The sequence below is a fragment of the Ursus americanus genome, chromosome 6, assembly GCF_024610735.1.
Source record: "Ursus americanus isolate L20-20 chromosome 6, mUrsAme1.1.p, whole genome shotgun sequence".
Classification (NCBI taxonomy): Eukaryota; Metazoa; Chordata; class Mammalia; order Carnivora; family Ursidae; genus Ursus; species Ursus americanus.
In genome coordinates, this window is record NC_142132.1 from 75,360,322 (window position 1) to 75,386,490 (window position 26,169).

Consider the following 26,169-nt stretch of genomic DNA (forward strand, 5'->3'; position numbering starts at 1 on the left):
ACTAGAAAGGGATTTCTCTCCCATCTCCAGCCTTGTCCCTTGTTTATCTTATGGGGGTCCTTGGAAAACAGTTTGCGAGTGAATACAACGCCAACCCCCACTTGTGTTCATGGGTCTCTTATGCCCACTTTATATGTTGGTACATACTGAGCTTCTAAAAATTTATTAAACTTTTAGTTCATTTGTGGGACGCCTGGGTGGCTCAGTCGGTTGAGCCTTAGGCTCAGTTCGTGATCTCAGGGTCCTGGGATCCAGCCCAGAGTCTGGCTCTGCACTCAGCAGGGAGTCTGCTTCTCCCTCTGCTTCTGTTCTCTCTCTCTCTCAAATGAATAAATAAAATCTTTAAAACATTTTAGCTCATTTCTTTTATTTGCTTTTTTTGGCAGTCACCTTTTCCTTGTTTCGTGAAAGGTGAACCAACGTATGGTCTCATCTCCCTGTGGAGGAAACTGTCACTCTTTGGAATTTGGAATTTTGCTTGCAAAAAAGTTATGATTTTCGTATTATCTCTTTTTTGTCATTAGGGTGGGAGCCACGGGGTCTTATGGCTTTCTGCACCCTTAACAGAAACAGATTATATTACTTTAAAATAGAACTTAATATTTGTTTAAAACAAATAAAATTTTAGCTCATGCACCTTTTTATACATCCATCCTGTTTAACATTGTCCAGATGGTAAACGAGAAACGGAGAAGGTAGGAAAGGCCTGTATATTCTACAAACTGCATTTACAATATAGTGTATAATAACACATTTATACTTTAAAATAGAATCTGACTACCAAGTATTTATGAAACATCTTTCAAATTCCCAAGATCAGGGGGGAAAAAACCCATAAAAATAAAGAATAGTGAAAATTTAAATAATGGAAAACTAATTATTAGACTCTAGTTTACTATAAGTAGAGTATGATATATAGAGGAATATAAATTAGTCTATAATTTGGAACTGCATAAAGGAAATAGTACCCATGGTTTGCTTTATTAAGCAAAACGACCTTATCCAAGTGGAATGGATGTGGGCAGATGTGTTAACCATCGCTCCCTCTGTACACCTGTTTGAAACCCAGAAACGGTATTTATCAGGGAAAGAGGCAGCTACCCCTCTACCATCTGGTTCAGGTCTTTGTGAAGTACAGACTACATACTCCTGCTCACCCTCCCCTTTATCTCTACATTTATATGTGCACTGCAGTAGCATAACCCTCAAGGTAAAATACAGCGTCGACCGGTGCTTACACACCATGCTTTGACAGTCGGGTCCCTTACAAGTAAACAGAGGCGGGGGTGCGTGTTTGCATGTGCTCCATCAGCAGAGTGAATTAGAAGACAAGGAACTGACTTAGGAATTTATGTCATGTCAGTGATGTGGGAGAGTGAGGTTCTTGCTTCATGGAGTCGAAGAATGAATCTCGCGAACAAAGGAGAGTGAGTAAAGCGATAGAAGTTTATTAAGCAAGGAAACAGAAAAAGCTCTCAGGAGCGAGAGGGATCCCAACAGGGCTGCCACTGAGGGCTTTTAGGGATGGTCTTTTATAGAAAGCTAACCAGGGAACTTAAATCCTTTTAACATCTCTATTGATATCACCATAGAGCAAGGACTAGTGATAACACCTTCCATGGCTTACTTCCTTTTTAGGGTCTGGTAATTTTCTTGGTCACCAGTAGCTATTACAACGAAACCCCACCTCTGACAACTAGGGCAGGATGGTCTGGTTTGTTCCCTTATCTCTGGTTTCCTTCATCTCTCACCATTTTGAATTTTGTGAGCCTGACCCTCTGGCCCCCTTCCTATCTCTCCCTCCCTAGCTTCACCTGTCCCTTACTCATCACGAAACCAGAGCAGATCTGACAGATAGATCTCCTTCCTAAGATAAGTAAGCATGGGGCAAAATGGAATCAGTAATAAATACTGAAAAACAAACTAAAAGAAATCACATCCTGATGACTCAGAGGTAGAATTTATCTCTGGAAATATTCTCCAGAAACTACTGGAAGACAGTTAAACACTTTCAGTAGAAAGCAAGACCATATCAGACAGTGAAATGGTATGTGTGTTTGAGGAGCCCTGAATCCTTCCGTTTCTGGTGAAACAACCCTACCGGTGCCCCTCCTCCACGGTACTGGTGGTGGGCATCTACACTGCCTCCCCCTCTGGACGCCAACCCTATCTGCTTACTGCCTGGGTGTGGGTCAGCACACACTCCCGGGGAGGCCAATTAGAGTGTTTCTTCAAGGACCGACATGGAAACTAGCTTTGTCCCCAAATCAGAAAAAGTATAAAACAAAACCCTGAAGGTTTGGGGGCCATTTTTTCCACCTTAGGGTGGAAAATCTCCAAATTTGCCTGAAATGAGAAAACATCTGAAAAAGAAATTGGCCACATAAAGTATATACATAAGAAGTTCAGAGGCATTAAGAAAGGGGGGGGGAGATATGCATTATAAGAGATCAAAATATATTTAGAGGACAACGAAGATACAATCTGACCAGTGTAGGCATCTCTGAGGTAAAAACACTGTAGTGTAGTGACCCCAGAAACATAAACTAAAAATATAATGAAAAGATGCCATTACTTTCCCAGCCAAATCAATGAAAATGTCATCATGTGTCATTGAAAAGTATCTGAATGTATTTTCATGCCATTGAAACACAAATAAAAGTGACTCAATTATAAAGAAATAAAAAATTAGATAAGCCTTAGATGTCCCATATGTACGATAAGATGCCAAAAGGCAATGAGAATCGGATCCACAATTTTTTAAGGAAAAATCTTATGGAATTTGCACCTAGGCAAAACTGTTTTGCATGTAGAAAGCAAAAAGAAGGATATTCTAGATTAGGTGTGGGTTCAGAAACAATCGAGTGTTCCAGGAAACAATGAGGACATTTACGTAAATTGAGAAATAAACAAAGGAAATATCAAAATAATGGAGCTCTTGTACTGTAAAAAGACTAACAAATCTTCCCTCGGGTGATGGGATGTGAAATGCAAGCATCCTGTAGAAGTGGGTCCATCTAGTGGATTCCATAGGATACGGGTGAAGTCCTCACCCAAACTAATGATTCTTCCCACTCTCCAATAGTGTTTTCTTGCAGAAGAACTCTTAATCTGTACATTATTTGGAACTTCTTAACTTATCTGATAAAAAATTCAAACAAAATGTGGTACCATTCTGTTCTAGCACTTGGAACCATAGTTAAATGTTATTATATATTTTTTAACGCGTCTAAAAACGACCTAGGAAAATTGCTATAAAAGTATATTTTGTATCTACAAAAGCAAATTTGTAAAAAAAAAAAATACTCAACAAAAATCCTAACTGCCTTACATTATCATATGAAAACTTGAGTAAAAACATGTACACCTTTCAAACTAAAATTGAGTTATCTAAGCCATTGGGTTTCTTAAATGGCAAGTCTAATAAACTACCCAGTGGAATTCGTATCCGATATGAGTCATCTGTTTTTTCCATAAGGAAGCTATGAACACCGTACAGTAGATATAACGTCAGCAGGATCACTCAGAAAATTAAAAAAGAAGTGTCAAAAGGGATAAAGTAGATTGTAAGATGCATAAGCATGGTGCTCTTTGTTATCATGGGATGGTGAAATTTGGGCCATTTAAAATTTTTTTCCCCATGGGGCGCCTGGGTGGCTTAGTCGTTAAGCATCTGGCTTCGGCTCAGGGCCTGATCCCAGGGTCCTGCGATCGAGCCCCTCATCAGGCTCCCTGCTCCACTGGGAGCCTGCTTCTTCCTCTCCCACTCCCCCTGCTTGTGTTCCCTCTCTTGCTGGCTGTCTCTCTCTCTGTCAAATAAATAAAATCTTTAAAAATAAATAAATAAAAATAAATTCTTCCCCCATTTCATTGTGTTTTCTGTATTTTCAACATAAGTGTAGTGGTTTATATTATGCAATATGTTTCTAAAATAATCGTTTTCACTTCATACATGCTGTTTAATTATGAGAATAAAAATATTAAGAGAGATTCGATTGGGATATATCCAAATGTGAGCAGCTTCTGCTTTGGGGGCCTATGAGTACTTATGCTTTTTGGACAGTTTGTGCTTTCCAGTTTTCTATAGTAAGATATTTGATTTTTATAGATGAACATCTTTAAAAATTCAAAATTAAAAATCCCTAAGACATGATGTGGCTTTGTGATATTAAGGACACATCTGTTACATCAGTACTGTAGGATTTATAAGGGATTGTGCCAATGTTCCCAAGGAATTTTGAAAAAAACTATTACCTGCTAATTACAACATAACATTTCATATGTAACAAAATCATTCAATCTAGTAAAATTATGTAATAATTATTCCTCAATTATCCCCCGTACCCTAATGTGATGCCCATAGTAGAAACTGCATTATTTAGAGGAAGAATTTGCAAGAACCATTGTCTTAAATTGGCTAATTCCTGTCGTCCTGACTGGTTTGCTGTCTGCATCATTCATATAGTCTTCCCTATCTAGGCAGGAAACACCTTTTAATTTGTTCGCCTCTTCCCCATACAATGTTATTTTGGTTGGGATTTGAGAGTGTGGACATATAAAACAAATGTAGATTTCGGAGCCTGAGGGCTTGGGTTGGTGTCTCGGACTTGGGGCCCTAACTGTGTAGCTTTCTGGCCTGCAGTCAATTAGCATTATAATGTTCAGTTCTACAGGATTTTTCTGAGGACCCAAGCAGACAAAATGCAGGATATAATTTTAAACTTTGCTATATGTAATTTAGAATATTTATTCACCTGAATAACTTAATAATGTAAGTAATTTCACCAGAGTGATACTAAGTTCAGTGATGGTGGTAATTATTTTTCCCAATCTGTGAGTATATTAGGGTCGTTGTTATTAATATCTGTGATATGTCTATAGGTCGTATTGCTCTTCTTCATTGCTCTTTTTATATTTTTTTTATTCATGAGATAGACTCAACTTGTGTTTCAATTAAAATATCACAAATTTATTTTTTAAATATTAATATTTAATAAAAATAGTAACAAGATATTACAAAATTATTTTCTTTAAAATATTTTTAATATTTTACAAAAATACTTTTATAGAAAATATGAAAAGTACAAAATTCTGTTACAGAATTTTTTTTCTGTTAACATCATTGATTTTACTATTTATCTAACAATAAAGATTTTTGGATGGCAAACTGCTTGATATCAATAAAGACTTCCAGCCGCATTACGGGGAAGGAGGACGCATTTTGGAGATCCGGACCCCGGAGGCAGTGACGAGCATTAAAAAGCGAGGAGAAAGTCTGGGCTACACGGAAGGGGCCTTGCTGGCCCTCGCCTTCATCATTATCCTGTGCTGTATTCCTGCCATCTTGGTGGTTCTGGTCAGCTACAGACAGTAAGTATTCCTCGACCGAAACATGGCATCATCGAAAAGCCACCCCTGGTGACATGGCTTTGGAGTCCCCAAACAGGAGTGGAGCAAACATTTCGGGGATTGCTGTATCCTTCTTGCACCCAGTGGCCTTCCTTTAAGGGAAAACAAAACAAACTTCCAACATTTCCCACAGAATACTCAATATTCCCATGCTCCTAGTATGTTCCCCTCCGATAGGACTGTCAGGTTAGCTCCTGTGGCTGTGTTCATACTCTTTCCGAGGTTCCGAGTCTGGGGAAGGAAGGCAGCAGGGATCCTAGGAAATGTCATAGGCAGAGGAATGACATATGCAGATATCCCTGGTCCCAAGGAAGGTCTGCGACCTAACCACATGGTCACGATAGCATTGTATCCATGTTGTTAAATTTGGATCTGTGTAAATGACCACAGTGTTGGCAAAATTATTTAAAAATCAGAGTATGCCGCATGTCATTTTCCATGGTGGTTCCTCCTTCCTGGGTAGCCCTGCAAGAACCCATATTGTAACATACGACAGGATATTTTGGCTGTGCAGGTCTTCCATTTTCCTTGTTCCTATGGGCAAATATTTCCATTGAAAATACCTATATTTGTCTTATTTAGGCCCTTCAAAGGAGTAAAATAATTATGGCTAACGCAGGCATCTGTATTCGAAGTCGTCTAGTAAACTATGCTTTATTTGATGCTAGGTGCTGGGAACCTTTGTGATAGAGGTCTAGGCATTTAAAATATATCCATATTGATAATGCCTGGTGAAAACAGTTGTGGAATAGGTTAAGAAGAGCAATGGCCTTAAGAGTACCACAAAATGCAAATAAATAACAGACAGGGATCGTAAGTTGTATCAATTAGTGACATACACAGAGGAAGAAATAATGGTAGAACTGTCCTTCATCATTTAAAATACCTATGGGGAGGACTCAAATAGTACTTACATATTCTTAAATTGTCTTTGTTCTCAAACAATGAGAATTTTCTTTTGAATTAAATCAGGCAAGGTAATCCCAACTTAAAGTTGAAAGGTAGGCTCTGCATGAAGATGCCATAGGAACATCTTTCATCACAAAAGCAATGTGAAGTTGCAAATACATTAAGGTGGATATATTGGAGTCTGAAGTGTCCTTAACAAATCAACTGATACACCAAGTCTAAAGCTATGAACCAACTTAATAGTGGACAAATGGTTTTAAATTTTTAAGCCATCAAGCCAGCACTAATTTTCATATTAAAGCTAATCTGTGTTACAGTTGTTCATTGCACTGCTTCCCAAAGGAATCCTGTAGCAATAAAATCAGCGGGGAAACTTCTTATATTTGGCACACAATGCAGTGACCAAAACTGAAGCATCCTAGACATTATACTCCGTGGTCTGCAATTTAACAAATCACTAAGATGCTTAGCATTTAAACATTTTGTAGGTGGATTTAATTATTTTTTTTTAGTCCATTAATCAGATCAACACTCCATGAATTCATTTTAGTTACTGCTTTTCGTAGACTAACAATCAGAATGAGGTTTGCCCTGCTCGTGTTTCAAAGTAAAATTCTAATATTTACAACTCTAACTTTTGTGGTTTTCTATTCTGCTTGTAAATAAGACTGGATGGATGGCTCTTCTTTCATATTAACATGAAATTCACTGTACATGGAAGAGCTAAGGGGGAAATATGGAAAAAAAGTGTCGTGGATTCGTGACCCAGGAGGGGCCCCTTCGAATCCCAGCCTCTGCTTCAAAGGGAAGCCCCGGGTGTACTCAGGGCTTGCTGCCTGACTCCATCCCTGTAACACATTCAGGACGCCAAGAAGCCGATTACAGAGATCAGATCATCTTTGCGATACCATTTCTCCATCAGAGTTCAAATTCACGTCTCCATGTTTTCATCCAGTTTTTCTTGCTCCATTTAGTTCATTTCTTTGTTTCCCTGTAATGAACATTTTCACAGCTTCTGTGAGGTTGCCAGTAATAACAAGGTGCTCCCCCCATTCTGGCTTTGTGAATTGAAATACTTCGTTTTCCCTGCTGTGTCATTAAGTCTGTGTCATTATGAGTTTAACCAGTAAATTATTCATCATGTACAATAAATCAGATGTTAAAATATTATGAATGCAGTACTTCTAATGTCGCTTTCTCTCTTTTTTTCTCACTCCTTGCTTTTCGAAACAGGTTTAAAGTGTAAGTATAATTAACATCTTGCATATGAGTTTTTGTACTATGAGAAGAAAACCCCAGATACTCCTGATAAAGCAGTCAGCCTGTCCAGGACCGTGTATTGTCTGTCTGTCTTGTATCTGCAGGAAGTGTATACTTGTAGTTCAGATTCCCTGGTGCTATTGTATGTACAGAATCGAGCTGGTTTTTCACTTTGGGATACGAGGGCGGAAATGGGAAAAAGGCAGTTTGCTCTGATAGCTTCCACACTTTGAGATCTTGGTTTTGAGAAAGAACTAACAGTTCCAGGACTTTCAGAAAGGGCAGCAAAACTCCAAGGCAAGAGTCACAGGCGTCCTAGGGATCCGAAGGCAACCAGAGCCAGCCACCGCCCCCTCTTCAGGAGAGAGAACCTTCTTAAACTACACAGCCTCTGGCGACGAATGTCAAAAATGTTTCAAATCGTTTTAAATAGAATAACTTCTCTTGAAACAGATGGAAGACGAATGATAAAGAAAACTTACGTATCTTCAACATTATGCATCCTCAGCATTGCCCCCGTTATGAAAGAGAACCTTTCAGTAACCACCAATTATTAACCACATTTTTATACATAGTTTGCCCCCTATCTTTAATATTACTATTTCGCTTAACCTGCAAATATTTCTACTGAATCTACCCGTTATTCAGGGGTAAATATTTTAAAGACCTGAAGGGGAAGAGGGTACATGAGAACGATACCCTGTGGGCATGCTTTTGTTATTGTATCAGTTTATAAGTTCAAATATCTATGTTCCTGGTGTTTTTAGTGGGTTTATATGCCAACTGATATGTATATGATTTCTAAAATGAGTGTTCCAAAACATCCTTGCCTTACCCAAGCCGCCAAGCCGAATGTACCAAGACGGCGCGAATCCAGTCGGCCTTACCAGCAGCCAAGCCCGTAGCGCCTGCGCCTGCACCTGTGGCCGCGCCCCCACCACCCCCGCCTCCCCCGGGGGCGCACCTGTACGAGGAGCTGGGAGACAGCACCATGTAAGTAGGCCTTGCAGCCGCCCTGACAGACAGGTGGGTGTGATGGATGGTGGGGGGTATTTCATTTCAGCCTGATGCGGAAATGCAGTTTACTTGAATTATGACATTTTTCTTAAAAAAACAAAATTGTTAAAATGAGAATCTAAGAAAAGTTGAATTGAAAAATAATAAGCAAAACACAAGCAAGCAAAAAAAGAACATTAAAAACAGTAAGAGAAAGGAAGTTGGAGAAGACATTGGCAGATGACTAGCTTGAATTGTCTGTTTAATCTGTAAACCTTCACAATGACACAGAAAAATTTTTTTCTCCAAAATTAAAAATACGTTCTGGAAAAAATTTTTTTCTCATAGGAAATAAGGAAAAATGAAGCATAATCATAAAATAGTAATTCCTGATTTGGTGTCAAAAGCCAACTCCTATTTAGTAGTTTAATACCAATGTTATGGTCTAAAATCATAGCATTTTTAAAGATGTTATCTTAGGGTGTCATAAGATACAGTAATTAAAATCTGAATGAAAATCTGAAACCCAAATAAATTAAATATTAAATATCCAACCACTTAAAGAATATGCTTTTCATTATGTTCTTCTCAAAAGAGACTGCTCCCACAATATTTGGAACCTCTAAACAATATTAAATCATCCACATTTGAAAAACTTTTTAATTATTGTGAAAAGACTTCACAGATGTTTCCATAATGATGCTGCCCTCATAATCTGATTCTTTTTGGACTTATTTAACTTGCCTATGTTTTGAAAATTCAAGAGTAACTTTTTTTGGACATGAAAAAGCAAAACAACCAAGGATATTATAAAATTTTGAATATGACTGAATTAAATCCAAGACATCTTTTATTAACTGAAATTCGGTGGAGTGGAGGGACTAAAACACATTATTTGACTGTGTTACATTTGTAGCATTTACTAGTAGGAATAAAGCAAGCCTCAAAAGTTATGACATTTACCTTTTAATGGGCAAACTGGTTTTAACACATATCAATATTATTTGCCATATCAATACTATTATATGAGATGATGTTAAAAAGTTTTTAAAATGTTAAAACTGATTTTCATGTTGTATATCTTAATGCTAAAATTGAATTTAATGCTTGACAGTTAAGGGCTTGGCATTCTTTCGAAAATAATAATACAGGATTCATACTTTAAATATAGTTTTTAACATTTTTTAATGCATTGAAAATGATGGTCTCTTTTTGAATTACTGGTGAATGTAGGAATTGAGCCAATACGATTTGATTCTCTTTATATAAACCACCTCTCTCCAAAAAATATTCAGAAACTAAAAAAGACTTATGTGTAAAGTTTTGTTTTATCTAAAATTAGTGAGTGACATATATTCATTTTTACTTAACAAAAGTAGATCTACTATAATGTCATCTGGAATCAGTATCGTTTGATGGTGACCATTTTCAAATAGCAACACTTAAGGGACTACTATTATTTGAAAAATTGTGGTAGACTTAGAGAATTTTGCAATTATAATATATATCTAATGAAGTATTTTGAGTTCTGCACATTTACACATCTTTAACAAATGTTTAACCTATCTATTTAAAAACTTTATACAGGGATTCTAACCACATGTTACTAGAAAAGAGACTAGCTCCGAGGGAATTATTATCAAATTAAAAGAAAAAAAAAATCAAAGGTCATTTTGAAAAAAATCATAACGATCTAATTAATAACATTATACAGATTCAACAATTGCTCTGTAATAGTCATCATAGTACTTGTATATTTACTTTCTTCCAAACAGTACGTTTGTCTTCTTTATAAATCAGTGTGGACTAATTTTTCAGTTAGGACGTAGAAACAATTCTTTGAATCTTATTTAAAATATCAGTTTTGGGATTGAAATCAACCCTGCGTAATGAAAGTGAATTTTACCTATGTACAAGAAGCAGATAGCTAGCTATTTTATGTGATGAGACTACTAGAGAAATGCCATACGATTTTATCTGAACTATTACTATGTATCATTCTTATGAGTAAATACAAAGAACATAGAAAAACATGCATTTTCTTTTCTGGATATACATATCAAATGTTTAAATCAAGTTCCTATTAGTATTCTCATAATCACCTCAAATTAACTACAGTTCAAACTTTTTTTTTTTCTGTCGCATGTTTTCTCTTTCCCACCTGTGGATACATAGGCATAAGTAAGTAAATAATATCCTTCTCATATGAGGCATTAGGAAAGAAAAGATACAAGAGAATAGATTAAGTTTTACTCTAAATATAGTAATCTTCATCTTTTACCATGGAGTCATTTGCTTTTAGAAAGAAAGTTCTATCTTCCATATCTCATTCCCTTTTGGTATCTTGGAAGCCTGTGCCTCCCTAGAAGCCTATCAACGTTCTCATTTTTAATTTGTTAAAAGTATTTCGAGATGTCTCTCAATCAAAAGTGATGTGGTCCCATTATATAGACAGATTTGTTCTTGGTTTAATTTTTCTTGGAAAGAACTATTTTTTAAAAATTGCCAAATAATGTGTCAAGTCCATTTAAAAAAAATGACTTTGCAAGATCAGGAGAAGGGTTTGACGTCTGTTTAATCCAAATTATCTGTCCTTCCGGAATTATCCAGGTGGGCCTGATATGCCAAGTCCACCTGTGAGGATTCTCCCTTTGTAGTTTGTATCTTTGTGAAATGACACGGGAGCAACTTTGGCCTTAGATAGCATTTTATTGCCTCACCTGTCATTCTCGTTTTTCAACGTGGCCGCTTAATTTTTATTCATAGTATTTTCTTTTATTTCATTCGTGCTGTGTGAGTAAATATTAAGCAATAATAAAGTAAATGTTACTCTGTTTGAGCTTGAGAGCAAAATCTGAGGAGAGACTATTCAAAACCAGCCAGCCTTGCTGGGGGGAAGGTCCCAATGCTTTCATTAGAGATACTTGCTTACGACCTTTCACGTAGCTGACTTTATTCATCACTCTCAGCCACTGTAACGCAGTGTCAGTGTGTGAGCAAATCTTCCAGGGATATCGAAACTATGTGATTTGAACATAAGTCTTTTCATTAAAGTCAGGCTTGACCCAAATTTGATGCAGATCGTATTCAAAATAAATACCAATAGGCCCTCTTCTTATTTGTGCTGTTTATAGCATTTCAAATGGATTCAGCTTAAAATTGAAATAGAAGGAAATAATCTCTGTCCAGATTCTAGCATAACTTCAATATCTCAATTGTGATTTTGAACTCTGAGAGAAATTCTCCCATCTGTCCTTGGAGACTTTAATTCTCTAATCTAGGGAATAGAGAATTCCTTTCTGTATTCTCTTACAAGCTTTATCTCAGATAGGAGTGTACTTTTAGCTCCAGGACGGAATGACTGAGATGAGAGATAATGGTACCGAATCAGATACAGCTAAGGATCCTTCTCCCTAAACAGACAGCTCTGAGTATCCTCAACCAAAGCAAAGGATCTGAAACCATTAGCCAAAATGCTCGTTTGCAATTTGGAGAATCACGATTTCTACATAAGAGAACTGTTATGTGTGGTCATGGATACTTCGCTGTATCAAACTAACTGGGAAAAAAAAGTCAGTCTACAGATTGATGCATTTTCTAAAAAAAAAAAATGAAAATGTTTCATGCTACTCACAGCTCTCAAGCTTTTCTTGTCCTGCCTTTTTGAGAACAGGGACATGAAAGTAATGCCTGGCTTCAGTAGATTAGTGTTATTTGGCCTTCTATAGTTTGAAGTCGTAATGAGAACCATAAAGACATCTTTCTCATGAAAGCTGTGTCACGACCTGTTTCCTTACATTTCATTATCTTCTTTTCTTTCAAGTCTTTTCCTTCTCTACCATTTCCAACAAAGCAGGGGAAATAAGTCAGTCTCGGAAGACAGGAAAAGTCCCCACACTGTGATGCCCTTTTCTTCCAGCACTACTGAGGCTCACAAGCAGGCTCATGTACATGGCTCCCTTAAGAACAACCAGCCCAAGTCGGCAAGAAAATTCACACTGATGTCTGATGAGGACGCCCTAAGTATCCACAGTACTCTGTATAAGGAAACTCTAGATCCAACACCAACAAATTCAGACTTCTCACTAAGAACAGATTTTATAGACTCATTTTTACCCAAAACACAAGCCAGGAGTAAGTCCCTGAGGGGCCCAAGAGAAATGTTTCAGAGGATGTGGAATCAGCCAATCTGCTTCCCTCAGAGACCAGTGTGGGAACTTCCCAAGAGACCAGAAACCATAGAGCTGGAGCAATGGCGGAGCCACAGGCAGGAAGGTGGAGAGGAAACCACTGGAACCTTTCCAAACAAAAGAGGTAGCTGTAATCCCCTGCCTACAGCTGGAGATTCGAATGGACCCGAGAGAGGAGAAACAAGGCAAGGTGAATCACAGCTCACACATGGAGCAGAGCCCTTGGAATCTCTGTCTTCAGACTCCTCATGTTTCTCTCCTTCGTCTCACTCCTCCTACTCCACTTTGCCAACTGTTTCAAGAACTGTGGAACTCCAGTCAGAACCTGATGTCATCCTTTCTCCTGCTGACTGTTCCTTGGAACTTTCTCCTTCAATGCCCTGCATTTTAAATTCCCCAGTCTTTAGGAGAGAGACACCCACGTGTATGTTAACAGTTGAAACCAGAAGGAACATTTTTGAAATCCTTCCCAAACCACCAAATATCTCCCCTCCTCTTCCCCCTCCTCCTCCTGCACCTCTTGTCCTTACTCCGTTTGCTCTTTCCTGTGTTCCCCCTCCTCTTCCACTTCTTCCACTTTCCACCCCCCCTTCTCCTCCCTCTTCTTCTCCTTCACCTCTTCTGCCTTCACTTCCTTCCCTTTCTCCCCCTTCCCCTCCTCTTCCTTCTCCTCTGTCTCCTCCAACCTGGACTCCGTCCACTAAGTGTGTCTGTGTACCCACTGTGAAGCGCACTGTCAGTGTGATGCCTGCCGAGGAAATAGAGTCTTCTGTCAGACAACCACCAGCATCTGCAACAGTGTGTCATGCAGATCCCCAGAGAGAACCAAAGGGCATCCTCAAGCATATTAAAAACTTAGCCGACCTTGAAAAGTCGGTAGCTAACATGTACAGTCAAATCGAAAAAAACTTTCCACCAAAACACAACTCAAGACTTGAAACTAGTTGCCCTCCAGAGATAGAAACTGCGGAAGTGACTGAACATGACCAGGGGAATTTGCACAATATTTTCGAGGGCATTGAGAACCCATCTCACAGTCAGTCTACTGCACTGTAATGTTGCTTTTCCTATTTTAACTGGACAACTCTTGTTGACCAAAATCTTCAAGTGGAGGCAAATTTGAACATTAAAGAAGATTCCATTCTTCTACCCTAAACTCAGTGCAGTGCTGTTTTTTCCTCATTTTTTTACTTTGAAAGATTATTAACCTCATCATTTCTAACTCATATTATAGATTTACCTTAATTTTCTTAACTACGAAGTAGCATTATTTGTCTGCATTTATTTAAAAAGTAAGTAACTTCAATCTGTTTTTCAATGGGAATATGTGGGCAAGTTAGATCTCCAGCGTGAACCAGTGGCTTGTTAGCATGTTAATGCAGGAATGCCTACGTTTACTTTTTGATCATAGTTTTACTGAGTGCTCCAGAAAAAAAAAAACTGTTAAAATAACCAAAAAAAATGATATCATAGGTTCTGTTCCTTCCTTGCAGCCTATGTATTTGGTAAGGTTAAACACTACCAAAGTAAAAATGTTATGTATCTAGAAATGTAGGATTTGACAGATATTATGGTATTCCAAAATAAATCCCTGGTGCTATAAGATGTAGTCATCTGTTTTCTTACAAGAACATTCTTTACTCTGGCTTGCTTTTATCTTACTAGTATGCTTATACATTTGAAAAATCTTTTACTTTTTCAATTACGGTCTTACTCTGTTCATTTCTCATTATGCTTTCTCTACCCTTCTGTATAATGAAAATCTTGAGTTGTTGGCTTTTGGAAGACATTTCATTGTTCCCACAGGTGTTTAAAGTGACCTTCAGTTTTGCTTGTCAACATTTTGATATCATCCTGTAATTTTATCAGAGGATTCTCCTTCAAAGAAAGTATTTTTTTCCAGTTTAATAAATTCTAATCGGTTTCACCAAAATAAGGTTTGATAAATGTCTACGAAGGTTTAGTATGAATTTAGTTACTGTTTGATTGATGAAAATTATATTAAGTTTATCAATAATATAAAATGTCTATCAAAATTTTAGAAAAGTATATTGGCTTCATTTTTAGTTACCTTTCATTACTCTCGATAAATCATCTAAATTTAGTTGTACAAATAAAATATAAACACTTTAAATAGAAATAAAAAAGGAATTTATCTAGTGAACTGTCATCAGTTTTATATAGGCCTTTACTCTTTGTATTAGGCAAAGAGGATAAAAATGTATACTTCAGAAAGAAATTTTGTGTTGTAGTTCTCAGAACTCAACTCGGTAAGTTCTTAAAGGCATCAGCTCAGCTTAGTGCTATCTTCTTCCTATCTTCTTAGTGACACTTGACCAGCAAGTAATTACACTGTTTTCCCATATAACACATGGAATAAATTTTATTTGCAATTCCCCACTTTTTTTTTAAAGATTTTATTTATTTATTTATTTGACAGAGATAGAGACAGCCAGCGAGAGAGGGAACACAAGCAGGGGGAGTGGGAGAGGAAGAAGCAGGCCCATAGCATAGGAGCCTGATGTGGGGCTCGATCCCAAAACGCCAGGATCACGCCCTGAGCCAAGGGCAGACGCTTAACCGCTGTGCCACCCAGGCGCCCCTGCAATTCCCCACTTTGAATGCAAGTGTAACTATTTGATTTATTCTGCAGTTTTAATATTGTAGAAGATAAAAGTCTGCACAGGAAAACAGAGCACAATTTTAAAATACAGGCAAAATCCTTGCTTGATCGTTTCCATTGTAAGTATATTCACATAGGCTCAGGGCCCTATAACACACCATTCCAAAGGTTTTGTTCAGCTCTCACATCATGTGACATTTCTTCAAGAATTTGGTCTGTCACCCCTAATTAATAGTATCAGATTTTTAAAAAATCTATAAATCTAATTATTTTCATAAGCTCCACTGATTCAGATTCTTTTCATCCAAATCAAGAGTAATTTCCTTCTTGGGGTTCTTGAACGTGATTCTTCTCTCTCTTTCACTGAAACACTTCAGTTGGAGTTTTTATTGGTAGCTGGTCATAAGCACGAGAACGTGTGCTATTTGGGAGATTCTGACAAGGTATTATTCATGATTGTGTAAGCCTTCAATATGACTGTGTGTTTTTTAAAACTATTTTCTATCGGCTTCTTGGATATGTGAAAGAAATTCCTTGATAATGTATTCTCTGAATAATTACCAAGAAATATAAAAACTCCAAATAACAATTTTATGTAGTTATCTGCAGCCTTACAGAATTTATAGCATTTTCTACATCTTTATAATATTTGTTGAGTCTGAATATTTTACTAGTGTCTTACACTTTTCAAATGAAACATCCATTCCCATGTTTTATATTTAATCTAGTTTTTTACTTACACATTCTATTTAGAGATCTCCGACTTCTTTATAAAAGTCCGTTAGAACTCTTCTGCATGAGACCTATAAATATTCTTTGAGTACACAGGCCAAAATATTATTATTCCTCTTCTCAATCCCTGAGCCCCCACAACCTGACAGCCAACCTCCAGAAAAAGAATACCATTTTTTTCTTCTGCATCCTAATGTTCTAATTAGTGCCTAAGAAATTATTAGATATATTTTTAAAAGACAAAAGTAGGTTACCATACATTTTCCTTATTGTTAAAAGTAAACGTAACACATAAAAATGGTGTGAATAATTAATACACATTGGATATAACATACATAAAAATGCACCAGTATTATATGACTGGTCTTAGAAAAATCAACAGGAAGTCGTGTTAATTTAAAGTCCATAGACAATGATACACATTGATTCTGTTGTACAGGTCACTTTGTGCCTTTGTGAGCTGAGAATACAAATCACCACAAGAAAGATAACAACAAAGTTAATGGAAACAATGTAGCTCATCTCTTCATATTTTATACTCTACCTGTAGGGGAAATAACTGCTAACGAAAAAAGTTAGCTTAAATATCCTGGAGAATCAAGTCCGGCTTTGGTTGGACACTTCATATCATGTATGTGACTTGATTCTCATTACTCAAACCAGAGTATGAGCTGTCTCTATTCTCTGAAAGATACGAATTGAGGAAACTTCTAAATGCTTTAGAAGGATTATCATTCTCATAACTATTGGCAGAACCATAGAGGCAAAACTCACTAAAGAACCATTTCAAATAATGAATTGCCAACAGGATGAAGTAAGCATTACACTACCAACCATTATTACCAACCATTTCAATCAGCAATGTCTTGACCACTTAAGATCTGTTCAGATAAGTAGACTTATTTTGCAAAGGCCTTGTAATATTTTAAAGAAATTTTCTACAGAGATTGGTTGGTTAGACCTTAAAGTTATGTATGTGCCTCTACATAGCAGTTCCTAGCTTTATATACTTGGTTCATAACATAATACTATACATATGGTACTTCAGATCAACTGTAAATAATAGACAAAAAATCTTTATAATGAATGACATTCAACACTGAAAGCATTGTATACTTCTCCCCCTTCAAGTACAGTCGAACACTTCCCCAATTTGTGGTCCATGAACTTTATAAATCTTTATGTAATATTGAATATGAAATGAAAATGAAAATATGCAGCTCTTATATTAATGTCTCATAATGTCATCGACCCCTAAAAGTAGTCAGTATTCTTCATTCATTATTTTTAGAATAAATTGATGCAACAAAAACCATCTTACAAACGTTTGGAAGAATATATTCTAGTCATCGAGGTCATTTTTCATCCTGGACCAATATGCTTTTCATGTACAAAATACGTCTTTTCCCCAAATGAGTATCTTGTATGTATCAAGACTTGTCTAGGTTAGAGATGATATAGAGTACTTTTAATCCGGTTGACAGTAAGAGTCAAAGTGTGTTGTTACACACCACTGAGATAAAATAGATTGTGTAAGGTGTGCTGTTCGTATGGCATGAGGGTCTGGGCTGATAGTTGTAGTAATGCAGGCATGAAAACTCGATCTTCCTGTCCTGGTAAACTGCCACAAAATGTATTTCTCACTGAAAGAAGTTTTAGTAAAAATTCCCTTTTCATTTTTCTCAGATTTAATAAAACACCCTTATCTATAATTTTATTCCATCTGAAACTCTAAGTTGTTTAATACTGCCTTCTTTGTTTCTGCTTTGCAGGAGAGGTTATGCGTCAGAGGTAAGGGCTTTACGGTGTTTCATAAAGCTTACTAGGAAAATATTTGCGTTAGAGGCAGGACTGATTGTCGTTCTTTCATAGCTAGGGTATTTTCCTTTATTTCAATAAAACAACAGTATGCTGTGCTATTTATTCTCTTTTATACCTGTTGCTGTTTTGTTCTGGGGTTTTAAGGAGGTGAACAAATATCAAATGCTCACTTTTCCAAGGATAAAATGTATTGTTTCCTGAATTGCTATTAATCAGTATTATGACATTCGCCCAAATTTATTTTTCTAAGGCTAGAAACCTACTTTAGAAACCTGGGACTTTTGTCCCTTTTACCAGAGTTCAAGGCTCCTTCCTAACACATTTAGAGCTTAAGATCTTAAAGAGTCTTAAAAAGTCAGACTGTGAGAAATTTCTGGCTTTTCCCTCAGGTTCATTTGATTCTTGGTCTGTGGAGAAGATAGTGGACATTCTGGTTGGTGGGATTTGGCTAGCTACCCTGAAAGTGGTGCTGTCAGTGAGGTCACTGAGGACCTACCCGAGTTTAGCAGACAGCTTCCCAGTCAAGAGAGTGAAATGAGCTGACGACCTAACTGGCCACTGGTTTAGAATGCGCAAGTCTTAATGTATTTGGAAATCAAGATGAATGCATTTAAGAATAACTGGTTTTCAGAAGCAAGTATCACAGCTAACAGATTGGATGAGACTATCTCTACCTTCAACTTCCTACTCCTTTAAATGAATGCCTTAACTAGACAAACTCACTCACAGCCACGTCATGGAAAATCGACCCTCCCTTCAGTCACATGGCTGTTGTCCTGGCCATTTCTAATGGCTGGTTCACCACTGGAATTGTCTCCCAGAATTTCTCTGCCCACATTCCCAATGTCATTCCCATTTAAGATTTGTGTTGTGTAACTGTCCCCTCAAAGTGTGGATAAACCAAAATTTGAAGTCTCTTTTTCCCATGTGTTTAAAGTGTAAATTATCAGGAAAGAGACCAGTAGCAACTGTGTTTCCTTTAAATGAGTATGGGGAAGGCTGAGAGGCAGTAAGAAGTGATCCCTGCAAAATCCAAGGAGGGGCAGTCTCCCTGATCACAAAAGAATTTCCGAAAGCATGCTCAATGCTTGACTGTAAGCAACCCGGGTTTTGGTAAAAAAAGAAAAATGGGGAGCATTTCTTAAATGTGATGATGAGTATATTAACGACTATATCATTATGTTATGTGCTCTACCCTTCTCACTAATGAACCTGATTACATTTAATCTGATTGGGGAGAAAAAAAGAGGGCAATTTAAAACAAGGTTAAACTTGTTCAAAAGGATCCTGTGGCACGTGAAGTGCTTTTAAAATCGTAAATAACTTTTTATAAGAAGTTTGAACCGGAAAGTTATTAATAGGTTTTCATTTATTAAGTTATTAACTTTGATGTTAATTAAAAAAAAGATGAAATGGAAACTAATTCTTTGTTATTTCACGTTCCAACATCAATAGTCAAAATACTGGTAGCTATCACATGAATAATAACTCATAATCCCAAGGTAACCAGTTTTAAGCTGTGTCCTTTTTTTCTCTCTGTTCCAATCATGATCTCCCTTTTCCCCCTGAATTATTTTCTAAACCTTTTTCTATTTTAATTTCCTTTGGCAGCAACAGCAACTGCTGAGGCCTTCTCTTCTTAAACCAGAGGTATCAATTTTCTTTTTCTTTTCGACCTTGCTGAGTCTCCGCATATTTTATGTCACGTTAAGGCCCGTCCTACACGCACACGAAGTGTAATCACATGGCATGATTTTATAAGACAGAGAAGGGGTGGTTTAAAGTGGAAACAAATGCATAAATACGTAAGCAAGCAAATCACTTCTTTCATGCTTGCAGGGGGGCTGAAATTCCAAATTTTTAGCTTCATTCTCTAGGAGTTGGGCAAATAAGACATTTGCTCCTATTGAAAGCAAGCTATCATTGACTGAGACAAATCATGAACTGGATCAGTCACTTGTCTTAGTGGATCTGGATTCATCAGAACCATTCCTGAGATGAGCTTTGGATGAGGCAGCGTTGGAGGAAAGAAAGCTGGCGTCAGCACTGAAATAAGGAAAGGGAGAAACTGGGTTGTGATCGTCTTGAATCATGTGATTCAAAATATACTGCCTTTGGGCACATGTCTACTTCAAAGTGCCTAAGACATTTTCTTCTGCAATGAGGAAAAGATACTCAGAATTATATAATAAATGCATATAATTCATATTTACTATGCTCATGCGCTGTCTAAATTTTAAAAAATAATGTTAATTTTAAATGTCTCTTTCTTTTGGCAGATTTAATATTTTATAAGTTCCACTTAAAAATTATTCTTTGTATTCCTTTTTTTTTTAAACAACAGAATCTTAATTTTACTAAAGAGAGGCATTTTGTGATTAGAATTTACTCTACAAAATTTGGGATTGAGTGGCAGGAATATTCGGCTTTTATAAAATTTTATCAAAAATTTCTATGAAGGCATCTCCATAGACTATTGAATCAGATAAGTTGGACTTAAAATCCAAATGCCAAGGCCTGGATGGAAGACTTTGGTCAAGATATGCACCCTCTCGAGTAGCATTCTCATCTTCTATAAAATCTTGGCAGTCCTATTTAGAGTATAAGCTCCTCCCTCAGCAACTGGAGCATGGCAGGAAGAAGTTCGGTAACATGACTCTTATTCGCAGTAGCATACATGTTTATTCTTTGTCAGAGAGATACTAAATTAATCCTGGCTTATGTTGAACACTGCATCAAAACTAACTGAAAATAATAATAATAATAATAATAATAATAATAATAATAATAATAATAATAAAAATGCTTCTCTGTGGGGTCAGCAAAAATGTGTGGCAACAAGGACTGAATGGAGTAGCAGGAAGGGTCCACACCTGCTGTCTGGTCAGGCCAGTTAGGGATCTTAATGGTTCCCATGTGCTTCCTGTGTTGATTTATTTATTATCTTTTTCTGAATAGTTGATGCTCTGCCCTTCAGTAATGGGTGGTAGAAGAATTCAAGAGGGACCCTTCAGATTATTCCCTTCTACCATTCTCTGTCTCTGCCTACCCAGCTCAGACCACAGAGCAACCGACTGAATCAAGGATTAAGTTTCCTGAATTTCTTCCCAGTTGCTTCTATCCTTCTGTAATATTTTTTAAGTCATCTGATGCCAGATATATATCATAGCGACCAAAAGCTCAACTTTATTCTCCCTTTAGGAAAAAATAAGTGTGTGTATGTGTGTGTGTGTGTGTGTGTGTAAAGAAAAGTATTCGATTCTAAGCCTTAAAACCTAAAATCCACTCGGTTGCATTAGGTTTCCATAAATATTTTTCATTATTGCTAAAAGTTACCAAATTCAACTTAAAAATCCTTTTTATTATTGTAGAACAAGTAATTTGAGACCCTCCCTCTTAACAAATTTTAAGTGCATAATATAGTATGGTTAACTATAGTAACACAGTGTTGTACAGAAGATCGTGAGAACTTTTCCAACCTGCTCCATTGCAACTTTATACCAGTTGAAAGCAGCACCCCACTTTCCCCTCTCCCCAACCCCTGCAACATCATTATGTTTCCTGCTTTTAGGCGACTATTTCAGATACCTTGTACGATGGAATCATGCAGCATTTGTCCTTCTGTGACTGGTTTATTTCACTTGGCGTAAAGTTCTCAAGGTCATCCATGTTGTTCCATATGGCAGCCAACTCCCTTGCTTTTTAAGCCCGGATGATATTCCACTGTATTTATGTATTGCATTTTCTTTCTCCATTCTTCCATTGATGGCCATTCAGGATTCAAATTCAGAATCATTTGGTGGTCTTTTCTTAGTCTCCGTATGTATTAGATGAAGGATGCATTCGTCAAGCAGTTTCCAAGTTTTAGTTCTGAGCTCAATTTGCTTCATTTAAACCAGTATAATCACATTGGGTTTTAGATGCCTCAAAAATCTAAACCCACCAATAACAAAAGAAAAAAAATATATATATATAAAGTTACTTAGTTTGAATAACTTAAATGTAGATTTCAACTTTGTCCCAATTCGTATTGCTCTCTGTTGACCTCATTTCCCACCCCCTTTTCTGTAATGAACACTTTTTGTTGAAATATAACTACAGACATAAAAGCATACGGATCTACTGCACAGCTAGATCAACATTTACAAAGTGCAGTCTCCCTACTAGTGCTCCAGAAGCCTCTCCGTGTTAACACTCAGATATTATTCCTCCTTTCCCTAACCACTCACCTGGCTCCTGCGTCTTTCCCCTAAGATAAGTAGTTTAATGTAATATATATATATATATGTATACATATATATATATTCAACTCTACAGATACATATTATTAAATATATTTATATTTCAGTTTGCTGAAGTATAATTGACAAAATTGTATTATATTTAAAGTATACAGTGTGGTGATTTGCTGTTTGGTGAGAACACTTAAGTTCCCTTCCTTCCTCTCTCCCTCCATCTCCCTTTTTCTCCCCCTTTCTCTCTCTCTCTCTCTCTCATTCTCTCTCCTTTCTTTCTTTTCATTATTCCTCCCTCCCTCCCTACCAGATTTCAGGTACATGTTCAATGGTATCAATTGCAGTCACCATGTTACACATTCAGTCCTCAAAACGTTCTCATCTTAAAGATTGTACCCTTTTACCAACCTCTCCCTACTTGCCCCACTCTCAGGCCCTCACAACTACTTTTCTAATCTCCATTTCTGTGAGTTCGATTTATTTATTTATTTATTTATTTATTTATTTATTTATTTATTTATTTATTTGGGTCTTCCATGTATAATTGATACCATCCACTATTTTTCCTCTGTGTCTGGCTTCTCTTATTTAATACAACATGATATTCCACCCATGCTGTCACAAATGGCAGGATTTTCTTCTAAATGTAGACTTTTACTGCACCGTAGCAATATCCAAGCCAATGAGGTTTCTTTTTTTTTTCTTGTTTCTTCCTTTTTTTTCCATTGACTTTTTTTTATCTAATTTTTTTTATTATTCATATAATGTATTATTTGTTTCAGGGGTACAGGTCTATGATCCATCACTCTTACATAACACACAGTGCTCACCACAACACATACCCTCCCCAATGTCCATCACCCAGCCACCACATACCCCCCTGTCCCGTCCTCTCCATCAACCCTCAGTTTGTTTCCTGATATTAAGAGTCTGTTATGCTTTGTCTCCCTCTCTGGTTTCTTCTTGTTTCATTTTTTCCTTTCTTCCCCCATGATCCTCTGCCTTGTTTCTCTAATTCCACAAATCAGTGAAATCATATGATAATTGTCTTTCTCTCATTGACTTCTCTTAGCATAATACCCTCTAGCTCCATCCACATCATTGCAAATGGTAAGATTTCATTTTTTGATGGCTGCATAATATTCCATTGAACATACATACCACTTCTTCTTTATCCATTTACCAGTTGATGGACATCTGGGCTCTTTCCAGAGTTTGGCTATTTTGGACATTGCTGCTATAAACAATGGGGTGCACATGCCCCTTCAAATCACTACATTTGTATGTTTGGGGTAACTACCTAGTAGTGTAATTCCTAGGTTGCAGCATAGCTCTATTTTCAACTTTTTGAGGAAACTCCATACTGTTTTCCAGAGTGGCTGCACCAGCTTGTATCCACACCAACAATGTAGGAGGGATCCCCTTTCTCCACATCCTCACCAACATCTGTTATTTCCTCACTTATTGATTTTAGCCATTCTGACTGGTGTGAGGTGGTATCTCATTGTGGTTTTGATTTGCATTTCCCTGATGCCAAGTGACGATGAGTATCATTTCATGTGTCTGTTGGCCATTTGGATGTCTTCCTGGCAGAAATGTCTGATCATGTCTCTTCTGCCCATTTCTTGAGTTGATTATTTATTCTTTGGGTGTTGAGATTGATAAATTCTTTATGGATTTTGGATATTAGCCCTTTATCTGATATATCATTTGCAAATATCTTCTCCTATTCTGTCGGTTGTCTTTTGGTTTTGTTGACTGTTTCCTTTGCTGTGCAAAACCTTTTTATCTTGGTGAAGTCCCAATAGTACGTTTTTGCCCTTGCTTCCCTTGCCTTTGTGATATGTCCAGGAAGAAGTTGCTGCAGCCGAGGTCGAAGAGCTTGCTGCCTGTGTTCTCCTCAAGATTTTGATGGATTCCTGTCTCACATTTAGGTCTTTCAACCATTTTGAGTCTGTTTTTGTGTATGGTGTAAGAAAATGGTCCTGTTTCATTCTCCTGCATGTGGCTGTCCAATTTTCCCAACACAATTTGTTGAAAAGACTGCCTTTTTTCCACTGGATATTCTTTTCCTGCTTTGTCAAAGATTAGTTGACCACAGAGTTGACGGTCCATTGCTGGGATCTCTATTCTGTTCCATTGATCTGTGTGTTTCTTTTTGTGCCAGTACCACACTGTCTTGATGATTACAGCTTTGCATTAGAGTTTGAAGTCCGGAATTATGATGCCACCAGCTTTGGTTTTCTTTTTCAAGATTCCTCTGGCTATTCGGGGTCTTTTCTGGTTCCATACAAATTTTAGGATGATTTGTTCCATTTCTGTGGAAAAAGTTGATGGTATTTTGATAGGGATTGCATTGAATGTATAGATTGCTCTGGGTAGCATAGACATTTTCACAATATTTGTTCTTCTAGTCCATGAGGATGGAACGTTTTTCCATTTCTTTGTGTCTTCCTCAATTTCTTTCATGAGTGTTCTACAGTTTTCTGAGTACAGGTCCTTTGCCTCTTTGGTTAGATTTATTCCTAGGTATCTTATGGTTTTTGGTGCAATTGTAAATGGGATAGACAGCTTAATTTCTCTTTCTTCTGTCTCGTGGTTGGTGTATAGAAATGCAACTGATTGGTGTGCACTGATTTTATATCCTGCCACTTTACTGAATTCCTGTATGAGTTCTAGCAGTTTCAGGGTAGAGTCTTTCGGTTTTCCACATGAAGTACCATATCATCACCTGCAAAGAGTGAGAGTTTGGCTTCATCTTCAACAATTCAGATGGCTTTTATTTCTTTTTGTTGTCTGATTGCTGAGGCTAGGACTTCTAGTACTATGTTGAACAGCAGTGGTGAGAGTGCACATCCCTGCTGTGTTCCTGACCTTAGGGGAAAAGCTCTCAGTTTTTCCCCATTGAGAATGATATTCGCTGTGGGTTTTTCATAGATGGCTTTTCTGATATTGAGGTATGTTCCCTCTATGCCTACACTCTGAAGAGTTTTAATCAAGAAAGGATGCTGTACTTTGTCAAATGCTTTTTCTGCCTCTATGGAGATTATCATATGGTTCTTGTCCTTTCTTTTATTAATGTAGTGTATCACATTGATTTGCAGATGTTGAACCAACCTTACAGCCCAGGAATAAATCTCACTTGGTCGTGGTGAACAATCCTTTTAATGTACTGTTGGATCCTACTGGCTGGTATTTTGGTGAGAATTTTTGCATCCATGTTCATCAGGGATATTTGTCTGTAATTCTCCTTTTTCGTGGGGTCTCTGTCTGGTTTGGGGTTCAAGGTAATGCTGGCCTCATAAAATGAGTTTGGAAGTTTTCCTCCCATTTCTGTGTTTTGGAACAGTTTCAGAAGAACAGGTATTAATTCTTCTTTAAATGTTTGGTAGGATTCCCCTGGGAAGCCATAGGCCCTGGGCTCTTGTTTGTTGGGAGATTTTTGATGACTGCTTCAATTTCCTTACTGGTTATGGATCTGTTCAGGCTTTCTATTTCTTCCTGGTTCAGTTTTGGTAGTTTCTATGTCGCTAGGAATGCATCCATTTCTTCCAGATTGTCTAATTTGTTGGCATCTAGATGCTCATAATATGTTCTTATAATTGTTTGTATTTCTTCTGTGTTGGTTATGATCTCTTCTCTTTCATTCATGATTTTACTTATTTGGGTCCTTTCTCTTTTCTGTTTGATAAGTCTGGCCGATTAATCTTGTTAATTCTTTCAGAGAACCAGATCCTAGTTTCGTTGATCTATCTACTGTTTTTTTGGTTTCTATTTCATTGATTTCTTTTTTTTAATGTTTTTTTATTGTGTTAGTCACCATTCAGTACATCCCTGGTTTTTGAAGTAAAGTTTGATGATTCATTAGTTGCGTATAACACCCAGTGCACCATGCAATACATGCCCTCCTTACTACCCATCACCAGTCTATCCCATTCCCCCACCCCCTCCCCTCTGAAGCCCTCAGGTTGTTTCTCAGAGTCCATAGTCTCTC

General features: G+C 37.2%; 1 protein-coding gene across 1 annotated transcript in view; it reads left to right on the forward strand.

The window, feature by feature from the left end:
• Nucleotides 1–26,169, forward strand: part of PCDH15 (protocadherin related 15) — a 1,630,853-nt gene that overhangs the window by 1,598,151 nt on the left and 6,533 nt on the right. The window contains exons 32-34 of the mRNA XM_087863140.1: nucleotides 5,152–5,370; nucleotides 7,552–7,560; nucleotides 8,419–8,571. Coding sequence (XP_087719266.1) covers nucleotides 5,152–5,370; nucleotides 7,552–7,560; nucleotides 8,419–8,571 — 381 coding nt within the window. The remainder of the gene's footprint in view (nucleotides 1–5,151; nucleotides 5,371–7,551; nucleotides 7,561–8,418; nucleotides 8,572–26,169) is intronic.